We start from the raw sequence: 19,136 nt of genomic DNA, 5'->3' as shown, positions 1-19,136 counted from the left end.
GGGGACGAGGGCGGGGACAGCTGAGGGCGACGACAGCAGCGGAATAAGGAAGCGGGCGGAGGCGGAAGCAAGCAGGGACCGGGAGGTACCAGGCACTAGGGAGCGGAAAAGGTCGCGGCGACGCGGGTCACGTGGTCCGGGAGTCACGTGCACCCGGCGGCTCACGCTCTGCCGGGCCTGGGATGCTGCGCGCCTGCGCAGCGCGGGCGCTGGGAGGGTCGCTGGAGCTGCAGTGCAGGCTGCGGGAAGCGGGAGGTTCGGGACGGCTTTGTATCTGACCTGCAGCCGGGTCGCGGAAGCTTGTGCGCCTGGCACGTCCCTCTTCTTTTCCGTCGGAGAGGTTAGTGCACGGCCTTTCCCTAGCCAGCTTGTACGGGCCCTTACAGCGGTCCTCACCTTTGATCCCGGCCACTCTGAACCGCTCGGGTCACAGGTTTCACCGGAACCGCTGCGGTGTTCTTTGGTCGACTTATCTGGGAGTGGAAAAGCACGCAATCCATAAACCCTTAAACTGAACCTTTTTCTGAGCCAGTGCATAACGCTTACCGCAAAGATTAAAAAAAAAATGAGCTTACGGAATTGGAAGGCATGCTCCCAAAGATTAGCGCCCCTTATCCGTTGAATCGTAACCTGGCTGATACTGTTTTCTTATTTAATATTACTGTTAAGAAATAGGAAATGTGCCCAGTAACTGAGTAGCTGCCTTGTATTTCATTCAGAAAATAGGAGTTGAATATCTGCTGTATACTGGGCACTTCTGTGATCACAGAAGACACAGCATGGAAGGAAGACAAGTCTTGTCCTCAAGAAATTTACATTCTACAGAAGGGAGAGCGAAATCTGTTCTTTCCTCTTCTGTTTTCTCCTTTAGCTTTGTCACTATTTTTTTTTAAGTATTTATTTATTTATTTATTTATAATCTCTACACCCAACCTGGGGCTCAAACTTACAGCCTGGAGATCAAGAGCCCCAGGCTCCACTGACTGAGCCATCCAGGCGCCCCTAGCTTTGTCACTGCTTAACATATTTTACTCACCCAGTTAATGCTCTGTCATCTCCAATGTGATGTAAGTTTCAAAAGTCAAGGATTTTTGTCTGTTTTATTTTCATGTGTATTAGCAGTTGGGACAAAGTCTGGCACATGGTAGGAACTCAGTTCATCTTTGTTGTATGAGTTGACAAATTAGAAATACAAGGCATTCAAGTGATGGTCAATGCAGTAGAAAAATAAACAGGAGAGGAAGATAGTTGTGCATCTTAAATGAAGTGGTTTGGGAAGACTTCGCTGGGTGGGATCTGTTGGAGCAAAGATCTGAAGGCAGTGAGAGAATGAGCCTTATAGATTCTCAGAACAGCATAAGGAGCAGCCAGTACAAAAAAAATACCAAGATCCAGAGTGACTGGAGCAAAATGAGCAAGGCATAGAGCTGTAGCAGGTGTTAAGGTGTTAAGGTAGAGATAAAGGGTCCGAGAATGTAGGACCATGCATCCATTTTAAGGTCTTTGGCTTTTATTTCAAGTAAGAGGAGAGGGTAGCATGAAATTTGGTGCGAGAAGAAAGATGTGATCTGGCATAGGTCTTCGAAGGATTGCTTTTGTTGCTGTGTTGAGAAGAATCTGCAGGAGACAAAGAACAGAGGCAGGGAGACCCATTAGGTGGCTATTACAGTAATCATGGGAAAGACAGCAGCTTAGACCAGGGTGGTAGCAGTGTCGGTTGAGACCTGGTGCAAATAAAGCCAGTGGGATTTGCTGATATATTGGGTATGAGGAATGAAAAGGCAAGGTGGATTGTAGGTTTTTGCCTTTAGCAAAGATAAGAATATAATTGCTATCTTGTGAGTGGGGAAGACTGTGGGAAGAATAGAACTTGTGGGAAGATTTCAGAAGCTCAGTTTTAAGCATGTTGTGTTTTTCATGCTTATCAGAGTGGTTTAAGAATAAATATTTGCTATTCATCATATTGACTTAGGAATAAATATTTTCTATTCATCAATGTGTAGGTTGCATATAAGGAGCTGAGAATAGAGAAGAAAAGTGGTCCAAGTACTGAGCCATGGTGCTTTTGATTGTTGAGGGGATAGGAAAACACAAAAGAGATGGAAGTTACAACCAATGAGGTAGGAGGAAAATGGCCAGTGTCCTATCCCAGAAGCCAAGTGGAGAAGGAGGGTGGAGTGCCGATAAGTCAGTAAAAACGAAGATGGAAGTGACCACTGGACTTAGAAATATGGAACTCATTGGTGGCCTTGCCAAGGGAGTTTTGGCGAAGTGGTAGGGATGATAGCCTGATTGAAGTGGATTCAAGAAAATCAGAGGAGTTAGAGATAGTTAATAAAACTTCTAAAGGAAAGGAACTGAGAGCAAAGGTATAGTGTATGGAGGGAAAGATGGGATCAGGGGAGAGTTGTTTTTATAAGATAGAGAGAAATTAAAGCATAGTCATATGCTAATAAGAATATTCTGGAAAGGGGCACCTGAGTGGCTCAGTCAGTTAAGCGTCTGACTCTAGGTTTCGGCTCAGGGTCCTGAGATCAAGCCCTGCATTAGGCTCTGTGCTCAGCGTGGAGTCTGCTTGTCTCTCTCCCTCTGCTCTTCCTCCTGCTCTCTTTCTCTCTGGGATAGATAAAGTCTTAAAACATATGTATTTTAAGACTTTATGTATATATATATATTTTTTTATATACATATGTATATATATAAAGACTTTATATATAAAGTCTTAATATATATAATATATACATATATATACATACATATATTAAGACTTCTTTCCAGCATATATGCTGGAATATACATATGGAATATACATATATATATATGCTGGAAAGAAGGAAAAACAAATAGCACGAAAGAGGAAAGGAGGGTTTAACCATTCCTGCTAGAGGCAGGAAGGGCTGAGACTTGGTGTGCACATGGAGGACCTGGTTCCTGGTAGGACCACGGGCAACTCGTCTGTGGCAGTGGAAGGGAAGACCAAATACATAGGCACAGAAGCAGACATTGGGCAGGTGGATCATGGTGAGAGCTTGTGGAAATTCTCTTCTGTTCTGTCCATGAAAGAGGAAGCAAGGTCTTTCAAGAATGAGAAGGGAAGAGGAAGCAGTGAAGGTATGAGGAGAGAGCACAGAGTAGACTCTGGTAGGGAAATGGGTTATGGGTGTTGAGCACCGTGAAAGGCGTTCCTGAAGGAGGCGGCCATGATTTTAAAGTGAGACCAGTTGGCCTGGTTGGTTAGTTGGTTGGTTGTCTGTGGCCACGTTCAGAGGCAGGCACATATTAGGTGAATTATATTTAATTTCGGTGGATGTGATGTCACATGGGCATGTGGGAGAGAAAGGGATGCAAGCGATTCGAGGTATGTGGGGGAAGGAGAGGCGGTAGACCACAGAATGTCTACTGAGCGTGGTAGAAGTGAGGAGTGGGGAACGAGGGGCACTAACAGGCTGTTCGGATCCTTGAGTTGTTTGGTCCTATTGGGGTTGAAGCATTGTGGGAAATGAGGAAGAGGAGTGCATTTTTAAAGACCAGACATGGAGTTCGGAGTGGAATGCTTGACACCGAGCATATGAGGTTGTAGTTGGTGCTAACACACAAAGCTTATGGAGAGCTTTTAGAGTAATTAACAATCTAATATACTTTTAACCTTTTAATGTAGTTTGTGCAATTAAAATTTCACTTTCCTGAGATGTGGCCCAATTTTTAACAAAACCTAAATTTTGTGTGTGTGTGTCAGACACCTTAAATGCTACATCTGTCTTCCTCTACAAAGACAGAGAGAAAACACACTACTTGTTTATCCTCTTCCTTTTGCGTTGTCTTAGTGCTTTGCGTGGCCTGTATGAAGGGAGTCTTTAGTTTCCAAGGTAAGAATTTCGTAGAAGAGAATAGGGGAGAACCAGTGTATACAAATTTCTAAAATTTTTTATAATTAGTTTCTTCAAAACCCACTGGTTCAACTGGCAAGGAGTAGTACTAATTAAAGGTGAACTATAATAGCTACTTGGACTAGAACTAAACATGGAATTCCAGCTTTTGAGATATTTTAGAGGTAGTAGCTTCTAAACATGGCTGTGACTCGCCCTGGTTCTTTTCCTTCAAGAGGTAGGTAATATAGCACAGTGGTTATCATGTTGTCTTTGGACTTGGAAAAGCCTAGGTTGTAATTACACTTGTATTTACTTTTTTAACCTCATTCTTTTACTAGACTTAGGTTAAGGTGTATTTGTTTTGCAAATGTTTTTACAGAAATATTTTTAGTACCGAGGAAAATATTGTATATATTTGAAAACATGCAGAAAAAAAAAAACACTTTGAACTTCGAATTCTTTTTCTTTTAGCTTGGGATGTGGTAATGTCAGCCAGACTATTGAGAGCCCTGGCCGGATCTCACTGTATTTTATCAAAAATATGTCAGTGCCAAAGACTTACCCATCGAACACTAAAGCCACGGAAAGAATTTGAGACTACAACATGCAGCACCGTGATGAGAAGTCAGAACTTGGATTTGTTCTTTCCTGAGACAGCAGCTGGTGGTTTGAGTAAGTCCCCGGTCCTGGAAATGAGTCCAAAAATCTCAAATACAAGCATACTCTCTCCATTAAATGCTGCGCATCGCCAGGATGAAAAAATGCACCTTCCAACCAGGAAATCTTTTGGTACTAACAGGAAAGTGACTCACAGACCAAATCTCTTAGGTTCTAAGTGGTTTATAAAAATATTAGAGCGGCATTACTCATCTCCATCAACGGAAACACTAGTTCCTAAACAAGACTTTCCGCAAATCAAGAGACCACTAAAAGCATCGAGGACCAGGCAGCCATCCAGGACCAACCTTCCAGTTTTGTCTGTGAATGAGGTAAAAACGTGTGGTGGTGGTATTCTGTTTTGTAATCATCACTTGCACTGTTACTGTTGTCCATGGAACATAGCCTTAGGTGAACCTAAGAGAGCTGGCCGCAAGACCTTTGAAGCCTAATAGTAAAATCTGTGATATCCAAAAGCAACCACCATCTTTTCTTTTTTTTCTAAGATTTATTTGAGAGAGAGCACACACTCATGTGAGTAGGGGAAGGGACAGAGGGCGAGGGTGGGAAGAGAGAGAATCTCCAGCAGACTCCCTTCTGAGCACAGCGCCCAAAGTGGGGCTCGATCTCACTACCCTGAGATCATAATCTGAGCTGAAATCAAGATTCAGACACTTAACTGAACTACACTGGTGCCCTAGGGAATCAACATCTAAGTTTTAAGAATTAATAGTATGTATAAAGACAAAGTTTAAGCAATTAAGTATAAAAATACAGTTTATGAAAAGATTAGTTATTGACTTAAGGAAACTTTGAGGAAGAAGACTAGTGTGTTAAGTCCAGTGTTGGAACGGTACTGTAAAAAAAAGCCCATTTTGGGGCGCCTAGGTGGCTCAGTGGGTTAAAGCCTCTGCCTTTGGCTCAGGTCATGATCCCAGGGTCCTGGGATCGAGCCCCGCATCGGGCTCTCTGCTTGGCAGGGACCCTGCTTCCCTTCCTCTCTCTCTGCCTGCCTCTCTGCCTACTTGTGATCTCTGTCAAATAAATTTTAAAACAAGAAAAATTCGGACTGTAGAAATTTGTCATCAAATTTAAAAAAAAAAACATTTTTTAGTAGCTGTGCAGACAGGTAAGCACTCATTAGCCTGTGGTAACTGTATGAGATCGAGTAGTAAAATGACATGGCAAGGTACAGTCAGAAAAAAGTGAGAGGTATTGCTTCTTTAGCCTTTGAGGGTCAAAGGGGTTTTTTTTAATTCACTGTTAAGAGGTTTATGGGAGGGGCGCCTGGGTGGCTCAGTGGGTTAAGCCTCTGCCTTTGGCTCAGGTCATGATCTCAGGGTCTTGGGATCGAGCCCCACATCAGGCTCTCTGCTCAGCGGGGAGCCTGCTTCCCTCTCTCTCTCTGCCTGCCTCTCTGCCTACTTGTGATCTCTGTCTGTCAAATAAATAAATAAAATCTTAAAAAAAAAAGAGGTTTATGGGAATTGCTCAGCTACAATTGCATTTCCGTTCTAAATGATCATTACTGTTTAAGGTCCAGATCAAGCCCTTTGCCCACTTTTGTATCTTGCCTAATACCTAGAACCGTACCTAATACTTAATAAATGTTTATTAAGTTGGAAAAGAGAGAAGGGAGGCAAAGGGATCTTTGGTGTCCGTAGTCATCCACATTAAAAGTGGGAACGTAAATATTTACAACTTGATCAGGCCTTCTGAATCTATCAAAAAACAGGTTAGAATGTCTGTCTTAAAATCTTGATTCTGAGAAGTAGACCTTGAGCATGTTTAATTAGTGTTGTTTTGTTTTTTTCCGACTGCATAGTTGACTTCCTTCAATGAAGGAAGGTGTGACTAGGTACTGTACCCCCAAAGCAGAAGACTGGCTTTTATCTGCCCCAGCTGGAGGGGGTACCCCGTTGTCACGTGGGCATCGTGGGGCTGGTGAATGCTTTGTGGCAGTATAGCCTTTTCTCCTGCTCTGGACTGAGAAAGGAAGGACTCTCCCTTGTTCCAGAGAGCATGTGTGCTTTGTCTGGAACCCCACACAGGCTCCTGAGCTCGCTCGCTCTCCTGGAATCAAATCTTTACCTGGTGTCACTTGCGGAGATGAACCTACTAAGATGTTTAGCCCATGTGCCATTGGCTCGTAGTTTACCAGGTCAACAAGTGCCTCTTGGTCACGGGTCCTGTGTCTCAGGATGGTGGAGGATGACAGCTGCGGCCCCAAGCAGCATGGAGATGGGCACGATAGGGAAGGGGCCAGGGGCCTGCTGGTGGTTTTCAGAGGAGCACCATTGTGTGCTGCAAAGTTATCTTGGGGGTTGTTCATAGTTGTCTGTCTGTTCTTGGGGCATTTTTTAGTGAAATAGAATAGAAAGCATCAGAATGTATTACTCATGGTAGAGCTAATACTATTTCGTGAATTTTTTGTGTCAGCTACTGATCTATATGCCTATGTGTACTGTGTATTCAAAAGGCTTTCTTGCCACAGAGAGTAGTCAAAAAACTGGAGAGCCGAAGTGTTGTACTAGTAATGTAAAATGTATTTGTGTTTTATAACTTTCATCTGCAGTCTATACATAACAGCAAAAACATGCATTTTTCTTTCTGTGATACAGAAACAACATTGCAGTAACGCATTAATTTTCTTCAGTACTAGAATGTGAATAAAAATAAACTTTCTTTTTCAAGAAAAGTGTTCCATCAGAGTGTGTGATGCGCTAAAACAAGAATCATATATAGATTTCTAGCCCCATCTGCTGGAACATGTTTTCTGTGGCCAGAAAAATGAAATACATATTGTGGCTTTCTTGGCTTTGGGTTTTAGGGTTTTGTTTTTGTTTTTTTAACACTTTAAAATAGAAAGGCCCAAGCTTAGGTGTTTAAATCCAGTAACTATTTTAGGTTAATTTGGCACATTTATTTAAGAACAAGTTGTTGATCCCATCCTAAACCCTGAAGTTTGTTTTCTCTACATATAGATATGTGATTCATTATAAAAACCCAGAAAAAAAAACTTGTATGAAAACAAAAGCTTTTCACAATGTAACAGTATCATCAACGGGGGGGGGGGGGGGGGGGGGGGGGCGTGTGAATACAACATACTCCATGGGCCTCACTTTCCCTTTACCAAATGGATTTGAGTACAATCTTGAAACTTGAGGGATATAAAACTAAAAAAAAAAATCTAACAAATCAAACTGAAGAACTTTGTGAATCATTTATTAATAGAAGAAGCCATAAGTTAGAGAGAGACTGCAATCAAGATGCTTAAGGAAGATACAGAGAGTAGTAGTGTGGCAACGCCAGGTGAGCTGTGTGATGTTGGCCAGAACTGTGAGCCAAACCAAGCAGGAGAAAGCGAGAGAAGGAAAGGTGACAATCTCTAGAAAGTCTGTAAAAATCCTTGGCTAAGTAAAAACAGATTGTTTTGAGATTCATTTTTAATCTCTTTGGAACTCAATGTGTTTTCTCATGGAAGCGGTGACTGAATGCCTTGCCTTGTCCCATCCTTGAGAGTGCACAGTAGTGCATGGACGAGTCTGGTCAGTAACACATAATGGTGGGGTAGGCAGGAGACAGCCGGGAGTTGGGGGGCCTGGGTGTGCTGGGGAACAGGGACCCCTTCCTCAACCTCAGTTGATCATTGCCAGACCTTCTGCTTGATCGAGAGTTGGTGGAAATCTGGGTTTTGTGTGAAATCTCAATTTGTTGTTACAGTGAATTCAGATCTTAAAAATAGTAGTTGGGGGGGCGTCTGGGTGGCTCAGTGGGTTAAGCACCTGCCTTCAGCTCAGGTCATGATCCCAAGGTTCTGGGATCGAGTTCTAAATCTCGCTCCTTGCTCAGTGGGGAGCCTGCTTCTCCCTCTGCCTGCTGCTCCCCTACTTATACACACACACACTCTCTCTCTCTCTCTCACAAATAAATAAAGTCTTTTAAAAAAAAACAACAACAGGAGCACCTGGGTGGCTCAGTGGGTTAAAGCCTCTGCCTTCAGCTCAGGTCATGGTCTGGGGGTCCTAGGATCGAGTCCCGCATCGGGCTCTCTGCTTGGTAGGGAGTCTGCTTCCCCCCACCCCGCCCTGCCTGCCTCTTTGCCTACTTGGGATCTCTGTCTGTCAAATAAGTAAATAAAATTAAAAAAAAAAACAAAACAAAACAAAACGAAACAACAACACTAGATGGGTCACCTTTTGAGTTAGATAGTTCTCTGAGCTGCCAGGTTACAATTCTGATTCTAGACACAGTTGTCCTCTGCCACTTCCGGTGCAGTTACGGGAAGATCATTCACTGGAATAGTTCTAGGGCTGGGGCCCTCTTATCTCCTCATCTCTCTCTCTCTCTCTTTTTTTAAAATTTTTTTAAAGGGTTCTTTTTTTTTTTTTAAGATTTTATTTATTTATTTGACAGAGAACTAGAACACAGCAGGGGGAGCAGCAGAGGGAGAGGGAGAAGCGGCTCCACACTGAGCTGGGAGCCTGATTCAGAGCTCTATCCCAGGACTGCAGAAACCAGATGTTTTCTTGGTTCATGACCTGAGATCTGGGATCATGACCTGAGCCCATGGCAGATGGTTAACTGACTGAGCCACCCAGGTGACCCAATTTTTTTAGGTAGGCTCCATACTCAGCCTGGAGCCCAGTACGGGTCCTTGAACTCATGCCCCAGAGATCAAGACCTGAGCTGAGATTAAGAGTTGGACACTTAATTGACTGACCCACCCAGGCACCCCTCTGCTCATCTCTTATCTTTTTTGTGCTTCCTGCTCTTCTCCCTCCGGCCCAGACAAAGCATGTCAAGTAGTAGTCACAGAAGTAATTCTCATGTCCAGCCGAACCTACTGTGCTTTTGCTTGGCAAGCCTCAGTAAATACGTTGGGTCTCCTGCAGAGTGGAGCTCGCCCACGGCGGCCTTTCCTGATGCCTGTCACCAGGATTCCTCTCTTTCATCCAGCTTAAATCACACGTCCAGTCAGCTCTTCCTAACTCCACGGAGCCTGAAAAGAACAGATAGTATTAGCAGTTCTAACCTTAAGCATGTACTTGATTCCTCTGTAACTATCTATATTATCTATACTCTGGCTGTATGAATCCATATGATTTATCCACAGGTTGATTCCCAGTGAGTCTGGGAATCAGCTTATCAGATACCTTCCTGCAAAAGGAGGGCGGCCTACATTCATTTATCCTCACATCCGAGAGCAATTTCCGCTTGTCTGACTTTCCTTTTTTTTTTTTCTTATTAAGTTAAAATCATTTCGGTGATGACTGGATATTTGATGGATGTTAGGTTTTTCGGTTTGTGTGTATCCTCAGTTCCTCTCTTTATTCCTCTGCTACTTTTTAAACCACATATGAAAACGGCATAATGGGTTAAGGAAAAGGGTTAGGCAGGGTTAGGCCATTTCTTGCAATAGGGCCAGGAGTTAAGTAACAAACGTGGGAGAGGGGAAGAAATTAATATACTACTTTTCTGAAACTCTGTACTAGGAATGTAACAGAAAGGGAAAGGGCTTAATGCTGAGATGAGTAACTCCTAGGAGTAAATTTTGATTCAGTGACTCATAAACCTCTTTTAACCAGTGGTGGGCCAAAGCAGCATAGGTGTCACATGACCATAGAGTCACTCATGTTCTGGTCGGAAATATAAAATTATGAACATACGAAAATTCAGATGTAAATTACTTGGTAAACTTTTTTTCCTCCCATAAATCTCGATGGTTTAAACATACCCGTACCCGTAATAGTGATAACTATAATCTCACACATATTGACCATTTGTGCTAGCCGTGATTCTGAGTAATGGACATTCATCAGCTTTTTAAAATTTCACAACAATCTTGGGGCGCCTGGGTGGCTCAGTGGGTTAAAGCCTCTGCCTTTGGCTCCCGTCATGGTCTCAGGGTCCTGGGATTAAGCCCTGCATCGGGCTCTCTGCTCAGCGGGGAGCCTGCTTCCTCCTCTCTCTGCCTGCTTCTCTGCCTACTTGTGATCTCCATCTGTCAAATAAATAAATAAAATCTTTTTAAAAAATTAAATTAAATTTCACAACAATGCTATAAGTAGGTATTTTGTCATCCTGATTTTTTTCTTAAAATCTGTTCAGATTCTGTACCAAACTCATGAAACCTTTGCCAATAGCTTTTGAACTTAATGGACTTCATCCTCTAGTGAGAAATATATTTTATATTATACGTACTTAGATATGCATATGTGACCAAAAAAAAAAGAACTTCATAAAATAACATTAACCTATGCTCTGAATGATGCATGGTAATATTTTCTATTTTGTTGTATTTAATTCTTTTTATCTTTTTTTAAAGATTTTATTTATTTATTTGACAGAGAGAGAGAGACCACAAACAGGCAGAGAGGCCGGCAGAGGGAAAGGGGGAAACAGGCTCCCTGCTGAGCAGAGCAGAGAGCCCGATGCGGGGCTCAATCCCAGGACCCTGAGATCATGACCTGAGCCAAAGGCAGAGGCTTAACCCTCTGAGCCACCCAGGCACCCCCTTTAATTTTTTTTAAAAGCTGGTTTGGACCAAGTAGATCGGTAGCAGGTCCCAGGGATGGGTTGTGACTTACAGTGAGACAGACCAATGTGCTGTGCCACGCCCCTTACCTTCTGTGTGCTGCACACACACAGCACAGATGTACATGTATGTACACAGACAAGACTCCATGCACTAACGAAACCCGGACACATCATCAGATAAACACAACTTTTTGTTTAATAGTAACCAGAGTAAGAGTTCTGTACTTCCTTCGTAGATGTGAAGCCCTCTCTGCTGTATGAGACTAGTGAAAAATTATCACATGGCCTCAAATAATGCTGCCATGATGGGCTCGCCTGGGTGTCATACGGGCCCCACCCAGGGCCGTATGATGCCTTAACCCTCTCCGTATCTTTTGTTCAATCTGCACTTACACCACCACCACTGGGGGAGCAGCTCTGTTTCGGGATAGCCCGTTACATCTCTTTGGGGGCTGGCAGGAGAAAGTCCTCATAGACTGGGCTGAAATCCATCTCCCTGTCCCTTCTTTCTCTTCACCCTCATCGTGTTCCCTGTATGAGCCTTTGAGAGCTTTGATGAAAACTCTCAAGAGCTTGGTTTGCCAGATGGAGTGCTGGGAGGTGATCACCGTCAGTTTAACCTCTTGGTAACCTGTGTCATGCTGATGTCGCCCAAATAGGACCTGATGCACTGCACAGCGTTTGCGACTGCAGATGAATACCATCTCGGGACTCTCTCTCAAGATCTGGCCTCCCACGGATACGTTGAAGTAACCAGCTTGCCTAGAGGTACATCTTCTTGAACCTGGGGCCAAGTATGTTAAAATGTATTGGAAAATAATTTTCCTGTGATACGCCTTAAATATGCATTTGTTTACATTCCTTTTTCTATTTAGAAGATCCTATCAGGAGTGCCTGGGTAGCATGTTTGGTTAAGCATCCAACTCTTGGTTTCTGCTCAGGTCCTGATCAAGGGCATAAGATCAAGCCCCACATTGGGCTCCGCGATTGGTGGGGAGTCTGCTTGGGACTCTCTCCCTCTGCCTTTGCCCCCGCACCCCACTGCACGCTTCCATGCGCACATTCTCTCTCTCTAAAATAAATCTTTAAAAAAAATAAAGGATTGTATCACGAAAATGATGTTGAGTCTCTTTATACAAATGGCAAAGATAAGAAATTAAAATGTATTTACACAGAACTTAGCTCTCAGATTAAAATCAGTATGGTTTATTAAGCTTTATTTGTAGGATCACTGTGACTTGGGATGATCAAAGGCTGTGACACTTCATTTCTATTGCATTAAAAAGTTGTTTTAGGGGGCACCTGGGTGGCTCAGTGGGTTAAGCCTCTGCCTTCAGCTCAGGTCATGGTCTCAGGGTCCTGTGATGGAGCCCCACATCAGGCTCTCTGCTCAGCAGGGAGCCTGCTTTCCCCTCTATCTCTGCCTGCTGCTCTGCCTACTTGTGATCTCTCTCTCTCTGTCAAATAAATAAATAAAATCTTAAAAAAAAAAGTTGTTTTAGTGTTACAGAAGAACCATGCAATTAACAGAAACGTAGGGAGAGCCTTTATAGAAAAATTTACCAGCACAATCTGATACTTGAAAACTAATGAAATTAATGAAATGAGAAATACAAAGAATATTGAAAAAAAGAATTAAACTTAACAGAATTTTAGGATAGTATCAGGAAGGATTCTTGAAATAAGAGCCTGTTTTGTATTAAAAAATAAGTAACTTGGAACACTCTGATGGAAATTAATGAATTTACCACTAAGTAGCAAAAACAGCAGGTTGAAAACCTCCCTGCTACCTAGAAAATTCTTCAAAGGGTCATTGACCCCATAAGAAACACATGAAATGTCACTGTGCTCTTTCGGCCTCGGTGGCTGGTACAGACTCCTTGTGCCATTTGATGATAGAAACAGGCACAATTAACTGAGAAAACCAGAGCTTATGTCCAGAACCATGATGATAAAAAATTTCCCAGGTGTATCCTTGGCTGATTACAAAGGCTGTCAGCAGTCTGACCCTGTGCACCACAGCCTGGCTAGCTTCTAGTACCAGTCCCATTGCCCTGGGTCTTTTCCATTTCATTTATGTTGCTCCTGGGTACACAGATGAACTTTGCCCTCTGTAGGATGTAGTGCTTAGGGAAGTTAAACCTCACCCAAAAAAGGTAGTGTAGGATTTGGTCGTTATCTGAATGCCCCATTCCCCAGCCTCTACTAGGAACTCTGAAATTTCGTTGGTTCTAATTTTAGGTTTAGGTAATTTTAGGTGTTGCACATTAACATTAATATATTAATTGACATGTTCATGTATATTTATAATTTATGTTATAGAATATTTTGTACTTACAACAATTAATTATGCTAATAAAGCAACTACTTGATGAATGTGTATATAGTATGTATATTAATACATATTTAATAATATTTAAAAGGTTATAAATATTTAAATAGTTACAGGTGGCTACAGTGTTGGTTCTCATGATTAACTTTGAACTCAGATATGTTTTGAAGTGGTCAGTATCTTTGTTTCTGTGTATTTTCTGTTGTCTCACACTATATATAATTTAACTATATAATTATATATATATATAATTATATATATATAAATATATATATATAATTTAACTATATAATATAACTATTCATCAAAATGAATAGTTTGAAAATATTAAAATTATTTTATTAACAAAATGGTAATGAAAGGAGAATTTTGTGGAAATTTTAATTCTTGAATCTTAGTTGCATTAAAACTAAGACTTTAATCATTATTAACTGGACTAGTGATTACTGTGAATGAAGATGGGTGTCAGTGGTTTTAAGTAGTACTAATAATAGTGTCACAGGTGTTTCACTGTTTTGTGAAAGTAATTTCTTACAGTCTTTCATTTTCATATGTTGAATACTTTCAGAAACCTAAAAATGGACAGAATGTTACAGAGCACTTATTGATCTACAATGGGTTGATCGTAAGGACTTTAATAAAAGTTCATAGGTTGACTCGTAAACCTTGAGTCACTATATGGTGGTAGTTTTTCACGCCTCAATTTCAAATCACAGATGCAGCAAACATTTTGGTGATGGGTGTGGAACACTCTGCTAAGGAAGGTGATCCTGGAACAATATTCTTCTTCAGGTAAGACAAGTGGGCAGCCCTTCTGGGAAATAGGCCTGTGGTCAGATAATGTGGTCTTTTTTTTTCCCCCCAAGTGGTAAGAACCACAGATAGTTTATTTTTATCTTTCCGCATTTTATACCTTTTCTACATTGTAATTTTCTTTCTTTTTTGAATTTTTATTCAAATTCTAGTTAGTAACATATAGTGTAATAATTGGTTTTAGGAGTAGAATTTGGTGATTCCTCCCTTATATATAAAACACCCAGTGCTCATCATAACACATGCCTTCCTTAATACCCATTACCCATCTAGCCCATCCCCCCACCCACTTCCCATCAACTCTCTGTTCTCTATTGTTAAGTGTCTCCCATGGTTTGTTGCCATCTCTCTCTCTTTTCCCCCCTTCCCATATGTTCATCTGTTTTGTTTCTTAAATTCCACATATGAGTGAGATCATATAGTATTTGTCTTTCTTTGACTTATTTCACTTAGCATAATGTACTCAGGCTCCATCCATGTCGATGAAAATGGCAAGATTTCATTCTTTTGGTGGCTGAGTAACACTCCATTATATACCACTTCTTTATCCACTCGTCTGTCAATGGACCTCTGGGCTCTTCCCACAGTTTGGCTATTGTTGGTAATGCTGCTATAAACTTCAGAGTGCATGTGGCCCTTCAGATCAGTATTTTTGTGTCCTTTGGGTAAATCCCCAGTAGTGCAGTTGCTGGATCATGGGGTAGTTCTGTTTTCAACTTTTTGAGGAGACTTCATACTGTTTTCTAGAGTGGCTGTATATGAGCTTGCATTCCCCCCAACAAGATGGTTCCCCTTTCTCCACAACCTCACCAACATCTGTTGTTTTCTGTGTTGCTAATTTTATCCATTCTGACAGGTATGAGGTGGTATCTCATCATGATTTTGACTTGTATTTCTCTGATGCTGAGTGATGTTGAGCATCCTCTCTTATGCCTGTTTTCTACCTGTGTGTATTTGGAGAAAAGTCTTTTCATGTCTTCCGCCCATTTCTTAACTGGATTATTTGTTTTTCGGGTGTTGAGGTTGGTAAGTTCTTTGTAGATTTTGGATACTAGCCCTTTTTCTGATAGGTCGTCTGCAAATATCTGCTTCCATTCTGTAGGCTGCGTTAGTTTTGTTTCCTTCACTGTGCGGAAGCTTTTTATCTTGATGAAATCCCAATGGTTTATTTTTGCTTTTGTTCCCCTTGCCTCCGGTGACATGTCTAGTAAGAAGTTACTACAGCCTAAGTCAAAGAGGTTGCTGCCTGTGTTCTCCTCTAGCTTTTTGATGGTTTCCTGTCTCACATGAGGTCTTTCATCCATTTTGAATCAATTTTTGTGTGTGGTGTAAGGAAGTGGACCAGTTTCATTCTTCTGCATGTTGCTGTCCTGATAACATGGTCCTTAAACTCGAAGGTGTACCTCCTCCCTTAATAGTAAATGTGTCTAAATTTACTTGTGATTTAAATTTCTCCTTTGATACTTATTTGATCGAGGAGACTTTGTCAGTTTTAGGAATTTTCTGGTAAATCCTGATAACACAAATAATTTTGAAAACAAATAATTTTTCCATGGCTTGTTCTTTATTTATAAATCCGGATTCTTGATTCTGAGAGTAAGTAAAGCATCCTACTTTCCATTCATCTTCAGGGCTCCCCACCAGGCTCATGCTCCCACCCTGCTGTCTTTTTTCCTTTTTTTTCTCCTTCTATAACTCTTTTGCTTTAGTTTTAGACTACCTTATCTCTCCAGAGACATCAGACTGAAACCCTGAGTCATATATACTTACTTACTTCTCGTTAAAGGTTATTTTAACACCAAATACTCCTGAGTAACTGAGTGAGAATGGTTATGATAATAGAAACCACTTAAAGTAATTTCATATTATCCTCACAGCTCTTCAGAAGGCCTGTTATTCCCTTTTTGCAGCGGGGGAAACTCAGGGTGAGAGTGCTTAAGGGAAGTGTCCATAGTCATGGGATTGTTCTATGACAGAACAGAAATACATAGAGTGTCTATAAGAACCCCAACTTTGATAAAAACCTTTGCGATATCAGTGTCTATGGTTGATGATAACTGGAAGCTCCAGCTTGGTTCCTTTCAATGCCTTACCTTCCTTTTGACAGAACTTTGGAGATAATCGAGAGCTCAACACTTGGCCCAAGTAGAATAGCGTCCCCTTCGGTTTGGAGGAATTTGAATTTCTGTGGGACCTCTAGATGAAAACCAGGAGAGCATCCAATAGAAATATAATGCAAGGCTAGTATGTAAAGATACATTTTCTAGGGCGCCTGGGTGGCTCAGTGGGTTAAAGCCTCTGCCTTCGGCTCAGGACATGATCTCAGGGTCCTGGGATCGAGCCCCGCATCGGGCTCTCTGCTCAGCAGGGAGCCTGCTTCCCCCTCGCTCTCTGCCTGCCTCTCTGCCTACTTGTGATCTCTGTCTCTGTTGAATAAATAAACAAAATCTTAAAAAAAAAAAAAAAAAGATACATTTTCTAGTAGCCACATTTTTTTTTTTTTTTAAGATTTTATTTATTTATCAGAGAGAGAGAGGAAGAGAGAGCGAGCACAGGCATACAGAGTGGCAGGCAGAGGCAGAGGGAGAAGCAGGCTCCCTGCCGAGCAAGGAGCCCGATGTGGGACTCGATCCCAGGACTCTGGGATCATGACCCGAGCGAAGGCAGCTGCTTAACCAACTGAGCCACCCAGGCGTCCCTAGTAGCCACATTTTTAAAAGTAAAAAACAAAAGATTTAAATTTGAACCCCAATAATAATATGTGTCACCTGAAATGAATTTTAATAATGTGCTTTATTTAACCCAACATATCCACAAGGCTATCATTTCAACATATAATCAGTCAATAATTAATGAGATTTTTCCATTCTTCTTTTCACATCGGGTCTTCAAAACCCGCTGTGTGGCTTATGTCACCAGCGTCACTTGGCATGGACCAGGCCCATTCAAGGGCTCCGAGCCCCTATGGCCTCCGAGTGCCACAGCGCACGGCACAGCTTCCTGAACAGAGGGGGCATGATCCCAAGACCTCTCATCTGCCCACAAGTGACCCTCTGAACTAATTACTCCTCTTGCATGGCTGTGGATACCAACCCCGACCACCTAGACCCTACACCGGTGGGTTCCCGCAGCTGGCTGCCTGTCCCCCCGCCTATCTTCTCGCCCACTGCCAGTCTGTCTGGCCGACACAGACAGGAGCCGTGTTCAGCGGGCGCTTCTGATCCCTATACCCTCCTGCTTCAGGTTCCGTGGAACCTGACCAAACTCCATGTCACTGCCTCTCCGGCCTGATCGCCTGCTGCTTGCTCACATCCACAGCCTTGCAGACAACGAGCTGTTTATTCCGAGATGCGCCGTGCTCCCTCACCCCTCCTCCCTGAGCCCGCAGTGTTCCCTCTGCCGTGCTGCCACCTCGCTTTTTCTCCTTTGGCTTAGCCCTACTCGTCCTATGGGAACGCAGGTCCTCCCATGGACATTCCAGAGTACATGCTGCATAATTCTCTAAGTTGTCACCACTCCGCACCTGCAGTTGGAGGTGTGTCTGTCATCAGTCTTTTCTAAACCAGGAGTTCCTCGAGAGAACTAGACCAAACTCATCTTTGTATCCAATGCAAAGTGCCGACCCACACGTATGCTGACGAGCACAGTGCTTAAGACACATTTGAAGAACCATAGGGACTACTGAATTTTTACCTCTTCTTCATTTCCACCTTTCTTTCCTCCAGTGCAATAACCCAGAGCCATAATTTCTCCCTCTTTCTCGTGTTTTTTTTTTTTAACCATCAAAAACTGTGTGCAGTCAAACTTCAGAAAATCAAAGCAAGTTCATCTGTGGTTTTTAGACCTCACATTTTTTCAAAGCCAGAACTAGATTCAGGGCCCTCCTGTGGCTTCATCGTACTGCTCCAAGCACTGTCGGGATGGGCGGCATTATTCCCTGGGTGCTTTTAGCCATCTTTGGCTTTAATTTATCTCAGTCTCTTTATTCCATAACTATTAAAAGCATGATCCTTTATTCTTTTCCTATAGCAGAATCTGCTATAGATTCGTAATGAGAGCTAAGATGGGCCCCCAGATTTTCCTTATTCTGTACATCAGAATTGAACCAGGTATGAAACAGTCCAGATACACGAAGTTATATAGTATTACAATAATATTTATTCTGCAAGCCATGTGAGAAATCATGAACTTGGGGGAGCTCAGGTTTTATCAAGAGTTCAAAAATAGTTCTTGTTTTCACAACTCCGTCTAGGAACCATAATGTCAAATAAGTAATAAATCACATTTTTTTTAAAAATCGCCCTCTGGATCTCTCCTAGAAGTTACATAAGCCTGACTTTCTTTCTGTATAGCCCTCAAGAATATATTCTGGCATTAACTTTGTTGGTTCTTTTATTCTTTTAAATCAGAGAAGGAGCTGCTGTGTTCTGGAATGTGAAAGATAAAACTGTAAGTACATATAAAGTATAAAAGTGTAAAGATCTAGTTTTCTGAGAAAAAAACTAGTAATTATCCCCCAATAATCGGAATCATGGAAGATAAATTAACAGATAATCCACAACTTACTCGCTCTGTGTTACGTGGTACTTATCCTAGCACTTTTGCCTTCTATAATGATTGTGTTTGGGGGTCCTGCATGTGTCAGCCGGTTAAGCATCTACCCTCGGTTCAGGTCACGATCCTGGAGTCCTGGGATCCGGGCTCAGTGGCGAGTCTGCTTCTCCTTCCCCGTCAGCCCCCCTTCCTCCACTTGTATGCTCACATGTGTGCACGCTCTCTCTCAGATAAGTAAAATCTTAAAAAAAAAAAATAACTCATGAGAGCAGAGATTGTCACTTTCTATACCTTGATAGTGTTTACATTTTTACAGTTTTGTAACATATTTTTTAAAAGATTTAAAGGCTACAAACCATAATGTTAAACTA

General features: G+C 42.1%; 1 protein-coding gene across 4 annotated transcripts in view; it reads left to right on the top strand.

The window, feature by feature from the left end:
• The first annotated feature begins 169 nt into the window (after positions 1 to 169).
• Positions 170 to 19,136, top strand: part of RMND1 (required for meiotic nuclear division 1 homolog) — a 43,436-nt gene continuing 24,469 nt past the window's right edge. For 2 of the 4 annotated variants that reach the window (XR_007128284.1, XM_047734901.1), the window contains exons 1-5: positions 171 to 340; positions 4,341 to 4,858; positions 11,726 to 11,834; positions 14,115 to 14,190; positions 18,621 to 18,660. Coding sequence is in view for 3 of the 4 variants with exons in the window: in XM_047734901.1 (XP_047590857.1) it covers positions 4,355 to 4,858; positions 11,726 to 11,834; positions 14,115 to 14,190; positions 18,621 to 18,660 (729 nt within the window). In the remaining variant the exon portion in view is untranslated. Of the gene's footprint in view, positions 341 to 4,340; positions 4,859 to 11,725; positions 11,835 to 14,114; positions 14,191 to 18,620; positions 18,661 to 19,136 lie in introns of all 4 variants that reach the window. The other 2 variants (XM_047734899.1, XM_047734900.1) reach the window with 2 other exon arrangements.

Source organism: Lutra lutra, chromosome 6 (genome assembly GCF_902655055.1).
Source record: "Lutra lutra chromosome 6, mLutLut1.2, whole genome shotgun sequence".
NCBI lineage: Eukaryota > Metazoa > Chordata > Mammalia > Carnivora > Mustelidae > Lutra > Lutra lutra.
This window is presented reverse-complemented; position numbering and strand designations above follow the sequence as displayed.